The sequence below is a fragment of the Zophobas morio genome, unplaced genomic scaffold (genome assembly GCF_036711695.1).
Source record: "Zophobas morio isolate AGI-343-1 ecotype UQ-CSIRO unplaced genomic scaffold, CSIRO_AGI_Zmor_V1 ptg000030l, whole genome shotgun sequence".
NCBI lineage: Eukaryota > Metazoa > Arthropoda > Insecta > Coleoptera > Tenebrionidae > Zophobas > Zophobas morio.
In genome coordinates, this window is record NW_026972135.1 from 14,826,513 (window position 1) to 14,846,088 (window position 19,576).

The window sequence follows — 19,576 nt, forward strand, 5'->3', positions numbered from 1 at the left end:
CCAAAGGGCAAAGTATGTAAATTATTTTAAAAAGCGCTTCGTATGAAAAATAAGCAAAGATAATTCTCAGATCAATACACACTACAGACGCACAATTTTGCAATACAAATTCGATATAATATATGATGAACTTTTGAATTTTTTATTCTTTATCTAAAATCATCAGCAGTCAAAATGGTGTTTCGCCAGTACCTTCTCTGACGTACTTTGTTTAGATAACTTTAGTTTTGTATGTAATAGTATTTTTTATTGGCTGTTTTCAAAATTGCCGACGTTGACTTTAGAATAATAAACATGCAAATCTAACTTCCCAGCTTATCAGTACCTATGAAATTAGTGCCTTTAGTATGACACTGATAAATTGGTTGTTATTTCTTAGTATTTTTGCAAATGTAGATAGTCACAACAAAGCCTTATACATAAAGAAAATCACTAAAAAAAATAATACATACATACATAATCGATCCTCTTGTACCGCTAGGTGTCGGTTTGCTTCCTTCTATGATTTGCCTCTATTGTTGAATATATCTCCAACATTTTTATTCCAAGTTTTAGTTCCGACACGTACGTCCTAGTCATCTAAGTTTGTTTCTTCATTGCTTTACTAGTTGTAGGTTTCATTTTATCCTTATTTGTTTCTGTATTCCTTATTTTATCTCTTCTGCTAATACCCATAGTTCTTTTTAACTATTTCATTTCTGATATTTCCTTGTTGCTTACACATTTTTTACTTAATATTTTGAAACAGGTTTCAAGTTTTTTCTATTCTGTGCTTTATTTCATCTTGATTACTTTCCCCATTATTATTTATTATAATAGTATCTGTAATGTGTCGTTTGCTCTATACTGTTGTCGTTTAGTTTTATGAGCATGGTTTGCTTTGTTTCGTCCTTGTTTTTGGTGATTATGGATGGTAATAATGGTAATTCATTTCTAGTCCTCAACTTTTTGTTGTACATTACATTTATAAATTTATACTCAAAATTTCAAAAATTCTGTGAAAATCACTAAAACAATCATACAAAAATAATTTTCTTAACCTGATTCCTGAAAAAAGTAGAACTTTTTTATCTAGTATTTTATACCTACAACTTAAACGTAATAGTTATAGGTATTATTCAAAAAACTAACAATAACTTTTCGCGTAACGACAAAAAATTATTTATTTGTTAAAATACAATATTTTTTCGTTAATGGTGACTGTTTTAGGTTGTTCAATGTTCATAAAATGTAGGCATGTTTTTATCGCGATTACGTCACCAACCTATTTGTCTACGTCTGTTGTTTCAACCAAAAACCAAATTGAGCAGACGGTGTTAAAAATGCTTAAAAACTCTCTTTCTCTAAATCCTCAACAGTCAAAACTAGCTCCTTTGTGTTTCGTCAGAACCTTCCATTACGTAGATAACCAACTTTTGTGCGTAATAGTATTTTTTATTATTTATTTTTGGTTGCCCACTTTGACGTTAGAATAATAAACAAGCAATTATAACTTGCCAGCTTATCAGTACCAGTGAAATTGGTGGCGTTAGTACGACATTAATGAATTGGTTGTTACTTCGTATACAGTGTGTCTTATAAGTATTTAATAAGTCGGAAAAAGCACTGCTGGTTTTGTTCAAAATTTCTCCCAAATATAGTGTTGAGAAATCCGAAAATATTGACTACTTTACTTCCATATCGAAACACGAAACTTTTCGATGTTTCATTCATGAGAGTACTGATAGCTGCAGCAAAATTTAGCTAATTTAAATTGCGCAAACTATTGCACCAACGTCCAAACTATTACGACGTGACCATTCCCGCTACAAAAATTAACAATTGTAATTTCCTCAACATAAATACTTGTATTTGTGTTTATACAACGTCAAAACAAAATTGTCTTTCAGACCACTTAGACATATTAGGCTACATATCATTACAGTGATAAAGGTGTCAACTGTTTATAATAAAATATGATAATATATTAGTACAAGGCTAGCATAAAAAATAAGTGATAATATTAAGACACGCGAAACATTTTCGACCGACCACAGTAACCCTAATACAACGATGGAAGACAAAGAACAAGCACAACTCAAAAAGAAAAATTTAAAAGTCCATCCTCGAGCAAAGGCAAATTGTTTGTCCCATTTCTTCTTCTGGTAAGCCTTTGAAGATCACAATTTTGGAATGAGTGTTGTTTTGTAGTTGGGAAATCCCTGTAATTTTGAAAGGGTGGAAAAAAGAGTTGAACGAGGATGATCTTTATGCACCGCTTCATGAATACGAGTCCAAACGCCTTGGTGATAAACTGGAACAACTTTGGGAAGAAGATATGCATTTTCGTAAAAGTCCGAATCTGTGGCGTTGTTTAATAAAACAATTTGCTGCTGAATTTATGTTTTATGGAATTCTTTATGCACCGATACAATTGGCAGTGACGTCTGTTCTGATCTTCTGTTGTGTCTGTGTGTTCTGAACGATTGTTCTAGGCTTCTTCTTCCATATTTCTTGCGAAAATTGCTAGGTTACTATACACCAAACCAAAAAGAGATGACACAAGATCAAGCCTATATTTACGCTGGAGGACTATCTATAGTGGCCTGTGCAAGGGTCTTACTTTTTCACTTTTTCTATTTTGGAACAACCGTTATTGGAATGAAAGTACGAGTCGCTTGTTCTTCCTTAATCTACCGTCATGCACTCAATATGAAGAAAAGTGCCATGGAAAAAATTACTTTAGGTCAATTGATCAACATACTCTCAAATGATGTAAACAGATTTGATCAGGCAGCCCCAAATTTGCATTTTATATGGATCGCCGTAGTGGAATTGATCGTGGGTATCTACTATTTAGATGCAACTCTTGGACATGCCGCTTTAGGAGGAATAGCAGTTATATGTCTTTGTCTGGCTTTGCAAGGTTCGTTACCCCTATGCTAATTTAGTCATAAAATCCCAACACAAATATTTTAGTCTTCTCAATGTTCAAAATATCAAAAAGCAGACTTAAAGTAGCCGAAAAAACTGATTACAGAATAAGGTTAATGAACGACATAATTTGTGGGATTGAGGCTATCAAGATGTACACTTGGGAAAAGCCGTTCGCCAAATTAGTGGAAATCGCCAGAAGGTACGATAATTACTCTAGAACAACTAAAATTAACATTTGTCGTAGGTTAGAACTGGCGGAAATTAAAACAGGATCTCACTATCGACTATTTATTAACACTTTCAAAATTTACATGGGAAAATTCTGCGTCTTTTTGTCAGTTCTAGTGGCCGTCTTAACCTACTTTCCTCTAACGTCTCAGTACGCATTTTCTTTAATCTGCATTTACGAAAGTTTCAAATTTACAGTCATCGTGTTTTTACCACTGGGGGCAATCATGTTTGCGGAAACAGTCATCTCGGTCCAAAGAATAGAAGAATTTTTACTAATAGATTACAAAAAACCGAGCAATTTGGTCAAGTGTATTACCGCATCAGATAAACAGATGGATATTTGCGTTCTAAAGTCTCACCAAGACCACGCTAAGCGAACTCCAGAAGTCTCTCTTAAAAACGTCTATGTGAAATGGAACGAATCTTACACCAATTATGTTTTGGATAACATAAACTTTAGAGCGTCTCCTGGAGATCTGATTGGTATAATCGGACGGGCTGGTAGTGGCAAATCAACGTTGCTTCAAGTGATACTCAAAGAAATTGATATCAATAGAGGGAAACTCAAAACTGAAGGAACAGTTTCATACGCGTCACAAGAAGCATGGATTTTTCCGACTAGCGTCAGACAAAACATCTTGTTTGGACAAGATATGGATTTAGCCAGATATTCAAAAATAATTCAAGTTTGCGCTTTGGAGCGCGATTTGACGCTGTTTCCGTACGGGGACCAAACGCTAGTTGGAGACAGAGGGGTCATGCTGAGCGGGGGACAAAAAGCTCGGATTAATCTAGCAAGAGCTGTATACAGAGATGCAGATATTTATCTTCTGGATGATCCACTATCAGCGGTCGATGCTCATGTAGCCAGACACATTTACGATGAATGTATTACAGGCTTCTTAAAAGACAAATGTGTAATCTTAGTAACCCACCAAACACACTATCTACAAAAAGCAGATCAAATCTATCAGCTAGAGTCAGGAAAAGTTGTTAGTAAAGGTGACTACAAAGAAGTAATTGGTTCTGTTAGTAACAACTTTACAGACAGTGTGTCCTCTGAAGCAACCACAGTGACTTTAGTACAACACGGTTTACGTGAAGAAGTTAAAGAACACAGAGGCTCTGGAACCGCTAATGCGAAAGTTTACAAAGGCTATTGCTTGGCAGCAGGCCACTGGACCTTTTGTTTCGTAGTTGCTCTATTTTTCGTCTTCGGACAAATATGTACAAGTCTTTTAGACTGCTTTCTGACTTTTTGGACGAACGTTGAACAAAAATCAGTCACCAACCTTTCCAGTTTCTTCACTACCGAAAACTGTCTGTACATTTACATTGGTTTAATGATTTTGACTGTGTTTTCAAACCACTTGGCTACTTATACATTTACCGCATTTTGTATCAAAGCTTCGCAACAGTTACATACCAAAATGCTATCCAAGATAGTGTATGGACCCATGACGTTCTTCAACCACCATCCTTCTGGTCGACTTCTGAATCGATTTTCCAAAGATTTGGGCTCCATCGACGAACTTCTTCCATTACATTTAATGAACGGAATAACGGTTGTTTTAACAGGACTAGCTATATTGATTATTATCATCGTCTTAAACTATTGGATGATATTCCCATCACTGATCCTACTTGGATTGACTATCACTTTTATCATTATATTCCAGCCGACGAATCGAAATATCAAAAGGACAGAAGGAATCAGTAAGGTCTATCTTTTTTCTATTTTTCCCTTAATCATTATTCATTGTAGCCCGAAGTTCAGTGTTGACTCACATGTCAACTTCGCTTCAAGGTCTTGTGACCATCAGAGCCCACAATACTCAAGGCAAACTGATTGAAGAGTTTGATAATTATCAAAATATTCACAGTTCGGCTTATTATTTATTTACTGCAACTTTTGCATCTTTCGGCTTCTGGGCTGACTTTATGGCTGTGGTGTATACTGTCCTGGCCGTTTTTAGCTTCTTCTTAGTGAAATCAGGTTAGTATCTTCATCCAATCAAAACAGATGCTAGATGTTATTTTTTAGAAACACACGCTGGTAACGTCGGACTAGCTATAACACAGTCTATTAATTTATTGGGGATGGTTCAATACGGAGTAAAGACATTTGGAGAACTCGACAGCCAAATGACTTCAGTCGAACGGATAGTAGAATACGCAGAACTTGATCCAGAACCAGACAATGGTACCACCACTCCTCCAGATACATGGCCAACGTCGGGCAAATTAACGTTTCGAACGGTTTCCCTTCAATACTCGCCCGATGATCCACCTGTACTCAAACAAGTAACTTTTGAAAGCCAAGCAGGAGAAAAAATTGGCATCATTGGTAGAACTGGTGCTGGAAAGTCTTCACTTATTTCAGTACTATTTCGTCTCTTTGACTTCGACGGATCGATTATCATTGATAACGTAGAAACTAAATCCATACCCCTACAGAACACACGATCTAAAATTTCCATCATTCCTCAAGAACCAATCTTATTTTTGGGAAGTTTGCGCAAAAATATTGACCCTTTTGACGAGTATAGCGACAGTCAAATCTGGAGCGCCCTAGAAGAATTAGAACTGAAACAAATGATTAATAACCTTCCTTCGGGTCTTGAGAGTCTAGTGACTGAAAGAGGTTCCAACTTTAGTGTCGGTGAGAGGCAGTTATTATGTCTAGTACGAGCTATGCTCAGAAATAACAAAATCATTGTACTGGATGAAGCTACAGCTAATGTTGATTTGAAAACAGACGAACTGATACAAAGTATAATCAGAAGAAAGTTTAGAGATTGCACTGTATTAACCATAGCACATCGTTTGAACACCATTATCGATTCTGATAAAATATTAGCTATGGATGGCGGGAAAGTCGTTGAATTTGATCATCCTTATAAGCTCCTGCAAAATCAGAACGGATTCTTTTATGGGTTTGTTGTCAAGAATGGTGACAAAATGTTGAAAGATTTTATCAAAATTGCCAAAAATGTAAGGCTACTTTCATGGTTTAATGTCTATTTTGTCGTATTTTGTTTTAGTCGGCAACTAAGAAAGGTCTTATCCAGAAACATAGGGACTCTATTGAACAGTGATATTTCACGAACAACTTGTAATCAAAAAAATGTATAGTCCCTGGAGATGTGTTAAAGCAAAATTTTAGGGCGGTGCTTGGCATTCCACTATTATTTATTATTCTTGATTATATTTTTTTTATAAACATGCTACATTAACTCTGTAGGCAAATAAAATATGTATCTCCCTTTAAATGAACTCGTTTATGAAATTCTAAACACCGACAATAATGTTATTCAAATGAGTGGAATAATATAACCTTTATGTTATTTTTAAACAAGTTTTGACTTGTAGATAAAATTTTGCACTTTATGCGTCCGATAAAACAATTTTATAAAAACCTATGGGAGCAAACTTCACATTCATAGAAAATGGTTTCATCCCACTACCGGCTATAAAGGACGTATCAAACCATAAAAAAGTCATAACAGTAACTACCAATATTTTATTACATTAATTGTAAGTGTAACCGCTAAAACTAAAAATGCAAATCATTATTATTCAATGCCGTCGAATTTTTAAGTACCTACCTAACGATACAAGTGTTTTTATTTTTTTTTATTTTTTTTTTATTTTTATTACAATCATATCTTTGTCCAAAACGACCAACCTTTTTACTTCATGTTTTATGCTTGTGTGTCATTCAGGTACGCAGCAAAAATGCATTATTTATTATTTATTATTTGTGTTTAGTATTTCTAACAGGTTTGTGTATGTACCTGATATAGCAGTACAAGGAATCGTTTTACATAGGTGTTAAATTAATGATACGTTACATGAAATATGTTGTAGATAAGACAACTACTAAAAGGAAAACTAATTTTTTTATGTAACTTTTTTGTTGGAAAGGATTATAAATTATGTACAGCAAAAATTGACATCTAGTGACGCATCAGATATTAAATTATATAATATTCGCTGCCACATTTTAGCAGACACCTATGTCAATTCCGACGCGTATGATAAAATAGTAAAAGAATGAGATATAAGGTTTTTTACTTGATCAATAAAAAAAAACTGGCCGAAGGTTATTTCTACAGGACTTCCCTCACACCCAAAGACTAGTATTTAAACAAATTCAATGTACTAGAAAAAAAAAGTTTCGACAAAGATGGGATCGAACTAACGCGAGCAGAACTCAAGTTCCCTAATATGAAGTCCACATCCACGGGCAGTCGTTATGCACGTAACCCAGATATCAGCTATGCGCACAAAAATTTTTGCAAAGTAATTGTGATAAAAATCAAGGCCGACTCATAAACCACAAATTGTTGGGGAAGATGATTAGACAAATTTTGGTTACCACGATATTCGTAACTCAATGAGGCAATTTATTTTATTGTTGAAATCAAGAACAGCTCACCCCATTTTCTCTAAAATATGGGAATCGAGTAATGTTGTTATTAGTATCGCACTGCGTCTATCCAAATTTATTTATGTGTTCTTGCAAAAATGTTGACATCATCACAAACTTTTGTAATGTACATACATTTATTTTATCACTGCATACATATCTTTATTTTAAAGGAAAAAACAGCTAATAAAATTCTGTCAGTTAATTTATTACCAAATAAAAAAGGATGATCTTTTGTTATTATATCTTATTTATCTTATTCTGAAATAAAAAAATTAATTAAAGATAGAAACATGTGTTAAACTTTGGACTCCAGAGCAGATATTCATGTGGAAACAGAGATAGAATAAGTCAAGAATCGAAAAATTCTGAAAAATTTTATGCCAAAACGAGTTTCTCCTGACACAGTATCGCAGATTGGTGTTTAACTAAGGAAAAGAAAAATATGTGTTAAGAAGCTCTAGATGAAATAAAATAAAAAGAATGGAATGTGACGTTGAATCAGCCCTAGCCGATCATCATCACTGCGTCAACTGCCAGCTCTCCTGACACACTTTCAACAATTGAGTACCTATGGCAAGGCGCTATGGAAGCTGTGGAACAATTCAGGACAAATAATAGTCCCAATGTTCATATCGCCAGTTTTGACCTGACTCTCCGAGACAACGAAGGGACTTCCCTCAAACCCGAAGAGCGGACGAAACTCCAACAACTTTTAACCCGGAGCCAGGTGCAGTTCGAACAACAGGGACTTCTAACCGAGATAGTTGAGCATCATATTGTCACCGGGAACAATCCACTCGTCACGAGTCCTCCCTACCGAGCCACGCCAAACCGATGTAAACTATTAAAGGACAAAGTCAGTCAGGTCCTTCAGCACGGTATTATTGAAGGGTGCGAAAGGGCGTGGTCGTCACCCGTCGTCCTAGTACGTAAGCCTGACGACAGCACTAGACTATCTGTTGACTATAGAAAATTAAACAATATCACCAGGCGAGACCTTTACCCGTTACCAAGAATGGAGGACATCCTTCATTCAACAGGACCGGTCGCTTATACATATCATTGATTAAATACATATAGATAGACCCATGCTATTGTTTGGAGCGAACAGGCCAACGGCCCGCGAACAAGAGATGGCGCACCAACAGTCGGCCGTCAAACGCCGGCGAAAAGCTTGGACATCAATCACGCGCATAGGTAACACAAATCACACCAACAATACATTTAATAAATCTACCACTCGATAGAGGGCGACGAAAAAAATGTGTAAAAATCTCATAGTCAGCATTTAGATAATTTACAATGTTGCCAGATGACCCTAACACAAGTTTGCCGTTATTTCTAGCCAAGTAGGTTTTATTTCGTTTAAAAGTTTCTGATAAAGAAATGGGATAATTTAATGAATAAAAATAAATAAAACAAACAAATTATTACTTGTTATTTTAAATACTTGTTAGTGCTAACATTATTATAAATACGGTCCGGTAACTCAAATTTTACAGTACGAGTGAGATGTTTCAGGACGAGGCGACTGTAGGGAGCCGAGTCTTTAATTTCGAAACGAGTACTGCGAAAAGAGTTACCGGACGTATGTCGTTATGGATTTTATTTCATACTATCAACATATTTTTTTATTCGATAAAATAATTACTATTTTGAGAAAAAGTTCAAATCGAGTCACTTTTTCTGACATCGTCAGCAACCGCTGTTTGGTAAATGTTTTAATTTGTTTATTCGTGCAAATCAGCATCAAAAATGGTGTTTAAACACATAGTAACACTTTACAGGACTTGTTTTTTTTAGCTCAATTTTACCGGACTTGTCCGTTTTTTTTTTATTTTACCGGACTCCTTCGAATCCAGTAAAACGTGAAATTTGACACAGTATGAAGTAAAATAAATGTAAATAACACATTGGAAATTTTTCTACGCTTTTATGTGCTCGCTTTTGTTGCTAATAATACAAAGGAAAATGGTTTTAAATGCGTTTTCTCAAAACTTACTATATTTTTTTAGAAAATTTATTAGACTAGAGACGGACAGATATATACTAAAGACAAAACATATGCATTCATATATATCTTAAAAAACGGGTAACATATGCCGCATAAAGTAAAAAATCAGACATTTTCTTTCACATTTTATGATGTAAATATAATTAAGTATATCGATAACTCGCTACTGAAAATTTATTGAAATATAATTTGTGTTAAAAAAAGGTTTTTGTGGTTTTATGGTTTATTACACGGAGGTAGAAGAGACCGGAGGGAGCGTACCGTATGCGAGCAATGTAACGATTCTGGCATCGTTCAAGACCCAGTCAGACACCGGTTATGATCTTATTTGAACAAGGCGCCAATATTTGTCAGCCCGACGCAAACGCGCTCCTACACTCAACAGCTGACAGGGTTTGGATTTCCAGTGGCGTATACTATCACGTAACACGTGCTGTTTATATGCAATTGTTCGTTCTTGAGTTTGAGTTTAGTTGTGCTGTTTTATTTTTGGACGTGTTGTTGGTGTTTTTAATTTGAATAGACTTTGATTATAACTAAAGATCATAATAGCATTTAGAGACTTATATATAAAGTAGTCAATATAAAATATGTTGCCCCGCCACTGGTTACGACTGCTAAACATTTAGAGGGTGGAGCTTAGCACAGCGCGCATTTCAAGTAGGGTCATAAACGGTGCCTGAGCCTGTGTCACAAAACTCACGACACCTTCCCTCCGGTCTCTTCTACCTCCGTGGTTTATTAACATAATTTACTTATTTAAATTAAATATTTTTAATACATAGCACAAGTTCTCGATATTCTTTATTTTTATTCCAAGAAAATTTTTCGGTTATTATCTAACATAGTTTTGTACATTAATAAGAAACTCCATTCCACGTCGCAGAACGTTACAGGACAATATTTAAATAAATAAAGAAGTCGTTTTTATGTGTTTTAAAATTCACTCTGATTTCCGAACTTTAGACTTTTTGGTGTTTCACTTCGGCACAAGAACTACTCGTATCTCAAAGAAAACAAAGAGTGGAAAAATGGAACAGCTTTAGAAACTATTCTTTTATTTGTTCTGTCTTGCAGCGAGAAAAGAATATAGCGTATTGTACCTATATTTCATTGTAAAATTGTCGATCCGGTTTAAAATTCTACCCACGTAATTAGGTAATTACGTTAACAAACTAAAATTTTCATTGAAGAGACAGACTGTTCTAGGAAACTTCACTAAATCTCTTTATTTACGAGCTATTCAAAGACCACCGGTCTCACTGATATTTCTTACCAGGCTCCTACGAATGAAGCGAAAAATGCACAGATTGGAAATATAGTAAATGGGGTAGTACCTACATATGTATGTATGCGTAATATGTCGTTAGACATTAAGTATTTTGCAAATAAAATTTATTTCATTGAAAACAGAAGCATTAAAAAACATATCTGTACAAGTTTGGTATCGATATGGCCAGTTGTTTAGAATATGCAAATATGCTTTTGTTCGTATTTACAATCATTACGAAACAGGTTATCAAATAATCTATTTTCACAAGGCTGGACTTTCAAGCGGCAGAAGAGTTAAAAACCATAAATTTTCATTGAAGAAACAAACTCTTCCAAGAAAATTTACCAAATCTTTTAGTTTACGCACTATTGGACGAGCACTCCTTAAAACGGCCAGTATACCTAATCGCATTATTGCATTTAGAAGGTTCTGGTAAATAAATGGGATTATTATAATGAACAAATAAAACAAATAAATTATGACTATTATTTGTTGTTTTAATCCATTAGACGCTTATAGGCTTATAAGCATACTTTTCTTGAAAAATCGGTAATAAATTCAGTGAAGCATCTTTGTGCCCTAATTCCTCTTGGTAAATTGGGATTTTGAATAGAGGTTGCAGGAAAATTTTGTATGGTTTTATGGTTTATTTACATAATTTTCTTATTTACAAAGAATGTTTTTAATATATAATACAAGTTCTTGATATTATTTATTTTAATTACATTTAATAAACCATAAAACCACAAATTAGAAATTATATTTCAATAAATTTTCAGTAGCGAGTTATCGATATACTTAATTGTATTTACATCATAAAATTTATTTATTTTACTTCATACTATGTCAAGTTTGACGTTTTACTGGATTCGAACGAGTCCGGTAAAATCAAAAAACGGACAAGTCCGATAAAATTGAGCCAAAAAGGACAAGTGTTCCATTTCCGGAAGCGGCCACTGACCCTTTTGGGTCTCTTTTGCTTTACTTGTTATTATAAATACAAATGTAAATTTAGTACTTCTGTAACCGTCCTGTATTAAGGCTTCGCCACACAGTCATTAAAAGATGCCAAAATAAGGCAAAACGCCAACCCATTTTGCGCCTTTATTTTAACAGTTGAAGAGCAGGGCGATACATGTGCGTGCTCATGACATAAAAATCTTTAAGGAAGCGTCTTGTATTTTTTAAAAAACGTAGCAGTTTTTAAAATAAAAAATAAAGTGCGTAAAACCCCAGCGGATTTTTAGCGAAAACTATAACTCGGTGTGCTTTTAAAAAATATCGAGGTGATAGAGAATTTGTTTCTACTTTAGGCGCATCGAAACCGAACGCTGTCTATTATTTCGCACGCAACAAAACAAAGGTCCTTCGAGCAATATCAAAGTACAATTCGTTATTACATTGTCGTATCAACCAGATTACAAAAAACACTGGTAGGACGAGCCGAGTTGCACAAACATTGGTCCTTCGAGACGGATTGCACAAAACATTGGTCCATCGAGTCGGATTATACAAAACAATAAGTCATGTAACGTGTTATACTATGTGTTTAAACATATGATGCTGACTTGCACGAATAAACAAATTAAAACATTTGCCAAACAGCGGTTGCTAACGATGTCACAAAAAGTGACTCGATTTGAACTTTTTCTCAAAATAGTAATAATCTTATCGAATAAAAAAATATGTTGACAGTATGAAATAAAATCCATAACGACAAACGTCCGGTAACTCTTTTCGCAGTACTCGTTTCGAAATTAAAGACTCGGCTACCTACTCGTCCTGAAACATCCCACTCGTACTATAAAATTTGAGCTATTTAGAATAACTTTAATAACTATTTATGTTTTCATCAACACGAACAAGTATTTAAAATAACAAGTAATAATTTGTTTGTATTGTTTATTCATTATAATAATTCCATTTCTTTATCAGAAACTTTTAAACGAAATGAAACCTACTTGGCTAGAAATAACGGCAAACTTGTGTTAGGGTCATCTGGCAACGTTGTAAATTATCTAAATGTTGACTATGAGATTTGTACACATTTTTTTCGTTGCCATCTATCGAGTGGTAGATTTATTAAATGTATTGTTGGTGTGATTTGTGTTACCTATGCGCGTGATTGGTGTCCAAGCTTTTCGCCGGCGTTTGACGGCCGACTGTTGGTGCGCCATCCCTTGTTCGCCGGCCGTTGGCCTGTTCGCTCCAAACAATAGCATGGGTCTATCTATATGTATTTAATCAATGTACATATCAACCAGAGATCTTAAAAGCGGCTACCACCTGACCTGACCTGACCTGACCTGACCTGACCTCTCTAGACGACATCATATTACTACTACCGCCAGATTTCGAGACGCATCTACGAAACCTGGAGCGCTGCTTTGAGCGCCTACGGCGATATACCACTACTGCTTTGGATGTCTAGAGGTTGCTTATTTAGGTCACTTTATCTCCGCTAACGGGATACGCACACGACCAGATAAGGCAACCGCTTTTACGAACATACCGCAACCCGTAAACATCAAACAACTACTGACATTAACGAATCTTACGAAACGAAACGCCATATGGAGGTGGGACCAGACCCAAAAATCCGCCTTCGAAGCACACAAGGAAGCCGTAACTGCCGCCCCAATATTACGGCAGGCGGAGTCGGGAAAGCCGTACACATTACGAACACGCCCTAGCTTTCGTCTGAGATGTCCACAAGTTTCGGAGGTATCTTGAGGAGGTCCCAAGCATAGTCATCTCGCACCGCCAACCACTAAAATGGTTAATGTCACTAAAATCACCTAGGGATCGGCTCGCCCGCTGGAAGCTCCAACTACAATCATTCAACCTAGTGATCGAATACATCCCGGACAAAGCCAACGTCGTCGCCGACACGCTGTCGCGCCCACTATTGGAAGGCCTATATGACCCGTCCTGAAAGCTTCGCGAGACTCCCGGGTAGGGAGCAGCTAGAAAGCCTGCACGGATGGTTATGCATTGCGATGAACAAGGCGGCAAAAAAGTTTGTGAAAGATAAGGATAAAAGAGTAGCCTGGTGGGCCGAACAACTAAAAGATTTAAAAGATTTAAAAGATCGAGTTAAGAAAGCACGAAAACAATGGCAGTTGACTCGTAAACAGGAGTGCAGGTTCGAGTACTAAGGCTTGCTCAAACATGATAAAAAGGGCATCAAGGAGACAAAGGTCTTATGGTGGAGGAATTTTGTCCGGTTTGTTGGTAATACAGATCCGTGGGGTGCAGTTTATAAGCTCTGTAGGAGTGAGAAGAACGAAGAACTGGTAGGCGTATGGGATGGTGATAGGAAAACGGAAACTTGGAGAGATACGGTGGAGGTATTGTTGAGAGAGTTTTCCCCTGTTGACGTTCCTGTGAACTATGAATCATATGAAGAGGTGGAGGGTGTCGTGGAGAGAGTGAATTATGATGAGGTTGAAAAGAGCGTGAGGAGTATGAGAAAGAAGAAGTCGCCGGGAAGGGATGGTGTGACGCTGTGTGGAAGACTGTTCCGGAGTATATGATGGAGGTGTTTAATGCATATATGTGGGAAAGATGGGTTCCGGACGAATGGAAGGTTACGCGACTGGTCATCCTCTTGAAGGACATGGATAAGGATAGGTCATTACGGAGGTCGTATCTGCCTTTTGAGTGTGATCGGAAAAGTGTTTGAAAGAGTACTGGTGGAGATTGGCGAGGGTACTTGAAAGAAGAAAGTCGAGGGCTCAGTTCGGATTCGTGAAAGGGTTGGGAATACAGGATGCGTGGATAAGAGTGAAACAGGTTGTGGAATGGTCGGAAAAGAAGTACGTGTTGGGAATTTTTGTTGATTTTATAGGAGCGTTTGATAATCTGAGCTGGAATGCGGTGTTGAGTAAATTGATGGAAGTTGGGTATAAGGAGATCAAAGTTTGGGCGAGTTATTTTAGAGACCGGAAAATGTGTGTGGTAGGAGGAGCAAATGAGGTGGAAATAAAGGTGTGTAGAGGATGTCCACAAGGATTATGGGTTGTTGGAAGAGATTGGAAGGAGGGAGAAATCGTGTGTGGTGTATGCGGATGATCTGTTGTGTATGATTGAGGCGGATAATAATAGGAGGGAAACTGAGGATGTGAGAACGGAAGTGATGGAAATGGTGGTTGCTTGGAGGAATGGAGTGGGAGTTGATATATCCGGGGAGAAAACGGTTATGATGCTTCTGAAGGGATCGTTGTCTGACTCGAGACCGCCGAATCTGAGGGTTCAGGATAAGCGTTTGAAGCATGTTGTAATATCCCGCTTTAAATTTAAATCGAAACAAGATCAGCGCCAAAGTAACATCCGAATTTATCCCAGAACGATACTTGGTACGCCATCTGTTGGGTGGTACGGGACGTACCGGGGGATGCGGAGATACGAGGCGAAAAGGAAGGGAGAGAAGTCAGTCAGAGTACTACCTTCAAGGGTGCAAGATCGAACAAATTACTGGTGTCAATATTTATGTTTTTCTGGAGTTTTTCGTCTGGAAATAGGAAACCACCGACTCCTCCGAGACACTTGGGACGGGTGCGGTGTACCAATAAACTATTTCCTACCCAGTGAGGTGAAATTTAGTGCGACGCCCGCACGGCGCCTGCGACTTAAGTGCCGAAGCTGAAAGGACGCCGATTGGATTAACCTTTTCCCAACTCGGTGGCTTATTGGTAGGCTCGATTATCACATATGATGTTAGAGGCGAATTATTGTAAGAAGTGTGCATGCATGCGGAAGCGGTGTTGGTATAATAATAATAAATTCGTTGTTCGCGCGGTCAGGTGTCGGAAAGTTGTATCAAAGTGGGCTAGGAATGGAAGGGTTAATTTTAAGGCGGGCGTAGAACGTGGGTAAATAGCTTTGTTTTGTTCTTGGATTAGCGTAGCTAGGTGGTGGATACCGGGTAATTGGGTAATTGTTAGTTGCGTTAGTTAGAAAGAGACAGCCTGTGACGCTTCACGAAAAGTAAAATGGCGGCCGACGTGGTGCTGGCGTTTTGCTGTCTTTGTCATTTTGTTAGCTAGAAAGAGAAACCGAGTGACGCTGCGCACAAGCGAAAATCGCGACCGACGCGATGGAGGCGTTTGTCTATCTTTGTTATTTGTATTAGTTAGAAAGAGATAACATGTGACGCTTCACGGAGAATAAAATGGCGACCGACGCGACGGTGACGCTTTGTTATTCGCTTCTTTGTTTATTGAAGTCTTGCCGTAACACGTAAATTAGAACCTGTGAAAAGAGTGACTCCTCTGTTCGTAATCTGATTCGCTTGCACTCAACTACGACCCGTGGCGCAGAGCTTCCTCTCCCCCTCTCTCTCATTTTTCGTTCTCTCTCTTTCTTTGTTTTTTTTTGTGTGTAAATGTACCTAATAATTAATGTATGAGCACGTGACTATTAGTTCCTACAGCTGAATTTCCAATATGTACTCGCCAAAAGCCAAAACGGCAATAGGGGAAGCACCCCAGGGGAAATCCCCCACCCATTATTTTTGAATTTGTGCGTTATCGTCTGCCCTGAACGCGGGTGTTTTTTTTATGTCTTTTGTAGTTGACTTTTTCTTCTTTTCACGTTAGTACGAGGCATGATTGATAGGTCCGGTTCCTTTTTCTTTTCCGTTCTGCGGGTGATCGATGCGTGATGTACCGCCGTCTTTAATCCCGTCGCTGATCGGACGGTACACGATGCTACTGAGCAGAGACCTGGTTACTGCGGGGCCATCGGACCTTGTAGACGGGGTGGCAGTTGTATTCGGGGACAGCAGCTTCTCGTGGAACGGCCGGTAGTCAATGGTACATCGCGCCACGAAACCGGCGGGCCCGGACAGGAACTTTTGGACGGGGGGGCGTTCCCCCGGCCCTAACTCTTTCTCTTTCTCTCTCTGATGTGACACTTGTATATCCCTGCACGTCAAATAATCTTCCTGTTCTTCCACTGGCGAAGCGCTACGTTTTTTTGTTTTTCACGGCGAAGATGCGAATGGGAGTCATTGTTCCGAATGCAAAAATTATTAGTAAAATTTATTGTTAAAAAAGATGTAATTTAATGGGCCTGTTCGGTGTCTTTCTGGGAGGTTTGGACCCGAACCTTGCTTTTTAACAATTTGTAAACACAATGATATTAAACTTTGTAAACAAGACAAAATGTGCCGCAAAATAATTGTAATCGCAAACTGCAATGTGTTTAAACCGTTTATTGTGTAATCGTTAAACATTAAAGGCGTCCTCCCGTTAAAAATTTATGTGTCTTTATACCTGTGTTCTTCCCTCACTCGTTGGTTTGCTCACTTCGCTATAGATCTGAACCGCCTGCTGCCATATTAACGTAACACAACTTAGGTTCTAACCTTGCTAGACGTTCACGACCATTGGCCAAATTACTCATTTGAATTTGCGCGGTTTTCTTGTGTTCAGAGTGCGCATGTGCAATATTCGGCGGCAGGTTTGGGTTATTACAATGTGAAAGAGCTGAAGTATCTGGGTATAAGAGTTAGTGAGCGTATGAATTTTAAGCCACAAGTCGAGAGTCTGGGAGGTAGGATGATTGGAGTGATGGGGAAAGTGAGGCGTGTATTGAGGAATAAATGGGGTCTGGATAAACGAATGGTACGTGTGATATATAAAGGATTAGTGGTTGCGTGTGCTTCGTTTGGCGTGTTGAGGTTTTGGTATGCGAGGGAGTTGGTGAACAGATGTCAAAGGAGGGTATTGTATGGGTGCATGGTGTTTTGTACGGATGCGATGCAAGTGTTGATGGAAGAGTTACCGTGGGATTTGGAATTTTTGATGTTTAGGCCGAAAAGGGGAGTGAGTCTAGGAGAATTGGGATGGCTGCAGATTAAGTTAGAAGAGGGAGAGGATCTGGAGAAAAAGGATGTGTTGGATGCGAAACTGTGGGAGATCTGGTAGAAAAGATGGGATATGAGCGAGAAAGGTAGACTGATACATGATTTTGCTCCGAGTGTAAGGTTTGCGAGAAAGAATGTTTGGTTTGACCAAGGAATGTTTGGGTTGTTTTGTTGACGGGGCCTGGGACTATGAATGAGTTTTTGAATAAAAGAGGACTGAGTGATACGGATCTGTGTGGTTGCGGTAGGGTAGAGAATGTTTCGCATATTGTTTTCGAGTGTTGATTGTATGATGAGGAAAGAAGGAGTTGTGAATGGTCAGAGTGGATGGGGGAAGAGAAAAGGCTATTTAAGAGATTGTTGGAATCAAAGGAGATGTATGAGGGATTAATGGGATTTGCGGAAATGGTGTTTAGGAAAAGGATAAAGATGAGAAAGAAATGTGACGGGGTGAGGTCCACACGACGAGCCAGATTGCCCTCTCAGGTACATCACTGTAGATCTACCCAGAAAAGGACTTGCCAGCTGAAAACCGACCAGATCTCCGATCCAGACCTCCATAAAATAATCAAAAACATGGAGAATGGTAACCCAGAAGAACCCAACCGATGTAACGGAGAATACGTGATAACACAGGGTGTGTTATACCGCTACTCTCCAGACGACGATGTCGAAGAAGCCCAGCTCGTCGTTCTAACAGCAAACCGCCCGAGTTCTTACGAGATTTCCATGAAACGCAACCGCCAGACATTTCAGACCCGACCGAACATTCTATAAATTATCAAGACAACCGTGACCTAAAGATCCTCTTAGCCATCCTCGTGGGCACTACGCCTGATGACTGGCCCGAGAAGCTACCATCAATCCGGTTCGCCATGAATTCAGCTCGTCAGACTACCGGTTTCACCGCTGCATATCTTATGTTTGGCAGAGAACGCCGTACCTTTTTCGAAGTCCAACACGACATCCGAGAAATTCTTCACTAAGAAAACTTCATTCCAGAAATTACCTCCAAGCTGCTCCAGATGGTCATTACCTTCTAGGAAGCTCGAGAAGCCCAAAAAAGGGGGCAAAATTGCCAAAAATGGTATCACGATCTCCGTCATCAGTCAGGGCCGAGCTACCAGTTTGGAAATCTAGTGTTGGTGGAAACCCAAGATCGTCTACGAAGGACATACTAGCTCTCTCAGAATCTGAAAGGGGAGATTGTAACAAACAGTACCCCGGTAGATCCAAAGCGCTCCACTACTAGGCTGGTGAGGTCGCCACCGTAACCTGCGTGAGCCCTTACACCAGCCCATCTTTCGCCACCCACTCTGAAGAGGGTATCCCGCCAATCCCTATAAAAGAGACCGTTCTGCACGACCAACTTCACTTCCTCTTGTGGTTTCTTTAGCACTGGTTGCCGGTCTTGAGCTTCATAGACATTAAGTCATCGCCGCCCTTGAGCCTCCACCGAATTCTACGCCGTCCACTTCCGTGTCCATAAGATGTATAAAATACGAAATAAACGAATTTTTGTAACTAAAAGTGTATAAGAAAAAAAAATATCTGAACATAAGCACATAAGGAGAAAAGTGCATAAAAAATAAAATAATACTTACGTACAAAATGTGTAACAAAAAGACGTCAAAAATTTTTTCATATAACAAAAATTATGTAAAATTACCGATGAAAGTAGCCTTCATAAAAGATTTAAAAAAATGTAAAAAAAATAACACCCAATTTATATAAAATTAATGCAAAATTCTAACCTTTAGGCTTCTTCTTCTGCTACAATTCAGCGAATCCCCTCATCTTCATTTATGAACCAACTGCAACAAAAAGCACAAGAAA

The 19,576-nt window shown here is 38.1% G+C and overlaps 1 protein-coding gene across 1 annotated transcript; it reads left to right on the forward strand.

The window, feature by feature from the left end:
- Positions 1 to 1,966: 1,966 nt before the first annotated feature.
- On the forward strand, positions 1,967 to 6,370 carry LOC135138877 (probable multidrug resistance-associated protein lethal(2)03659). Its single transcript, XM_064068904.1, has 8 exons — positions 1,967 to 2,144; positions 2,191 to 2,424; positions 2,475 to 2,905; positions 2,959 to 3,115; positions 3,161 to 4,863; positions 4,913 to 5,143; positions 5,192 to 6,141; positions 6,192 to 6,370. The coding sequence occupies exons 1-8, from the start codon at positions 2,053 to 2,055 to the stop codon at positions 6,243 to 6,245; spliced, it is 3,852 nt and encodes a 1,283-aa protein (XP_063924974.1). The 5' UTR covers positions 1,967 to 2,052; the 3' UTR covers positions 6,246 to 6,370.
- Positions 6,371 to 19,576: the final 13,206 nt, after the last annotated feature.

Coding starts and splice junctions, on each gene's coding strand:
- LOC135138877 (XM_064068904.1), top strand. CDS start 2,053: ATGGAAGACAAAGAACAAGCACAACTCAAAAAGAAAAATTTAAAAGTC. Junction 2,906..2,958: donor TCTTTGTCTGGCTTTGCAAG/GTTCGTTACCCC, acceptor CAAATATTTTAG/TCTTCTCAATGTTCAAAATA. Junction 6,142..6,191: donor TTATCAAAATTGCCAAAAAT/GTAAGGCTACTT, acceptor ATTTTGTTTTAG/TCGGCAACTAAGAAAGGTCT.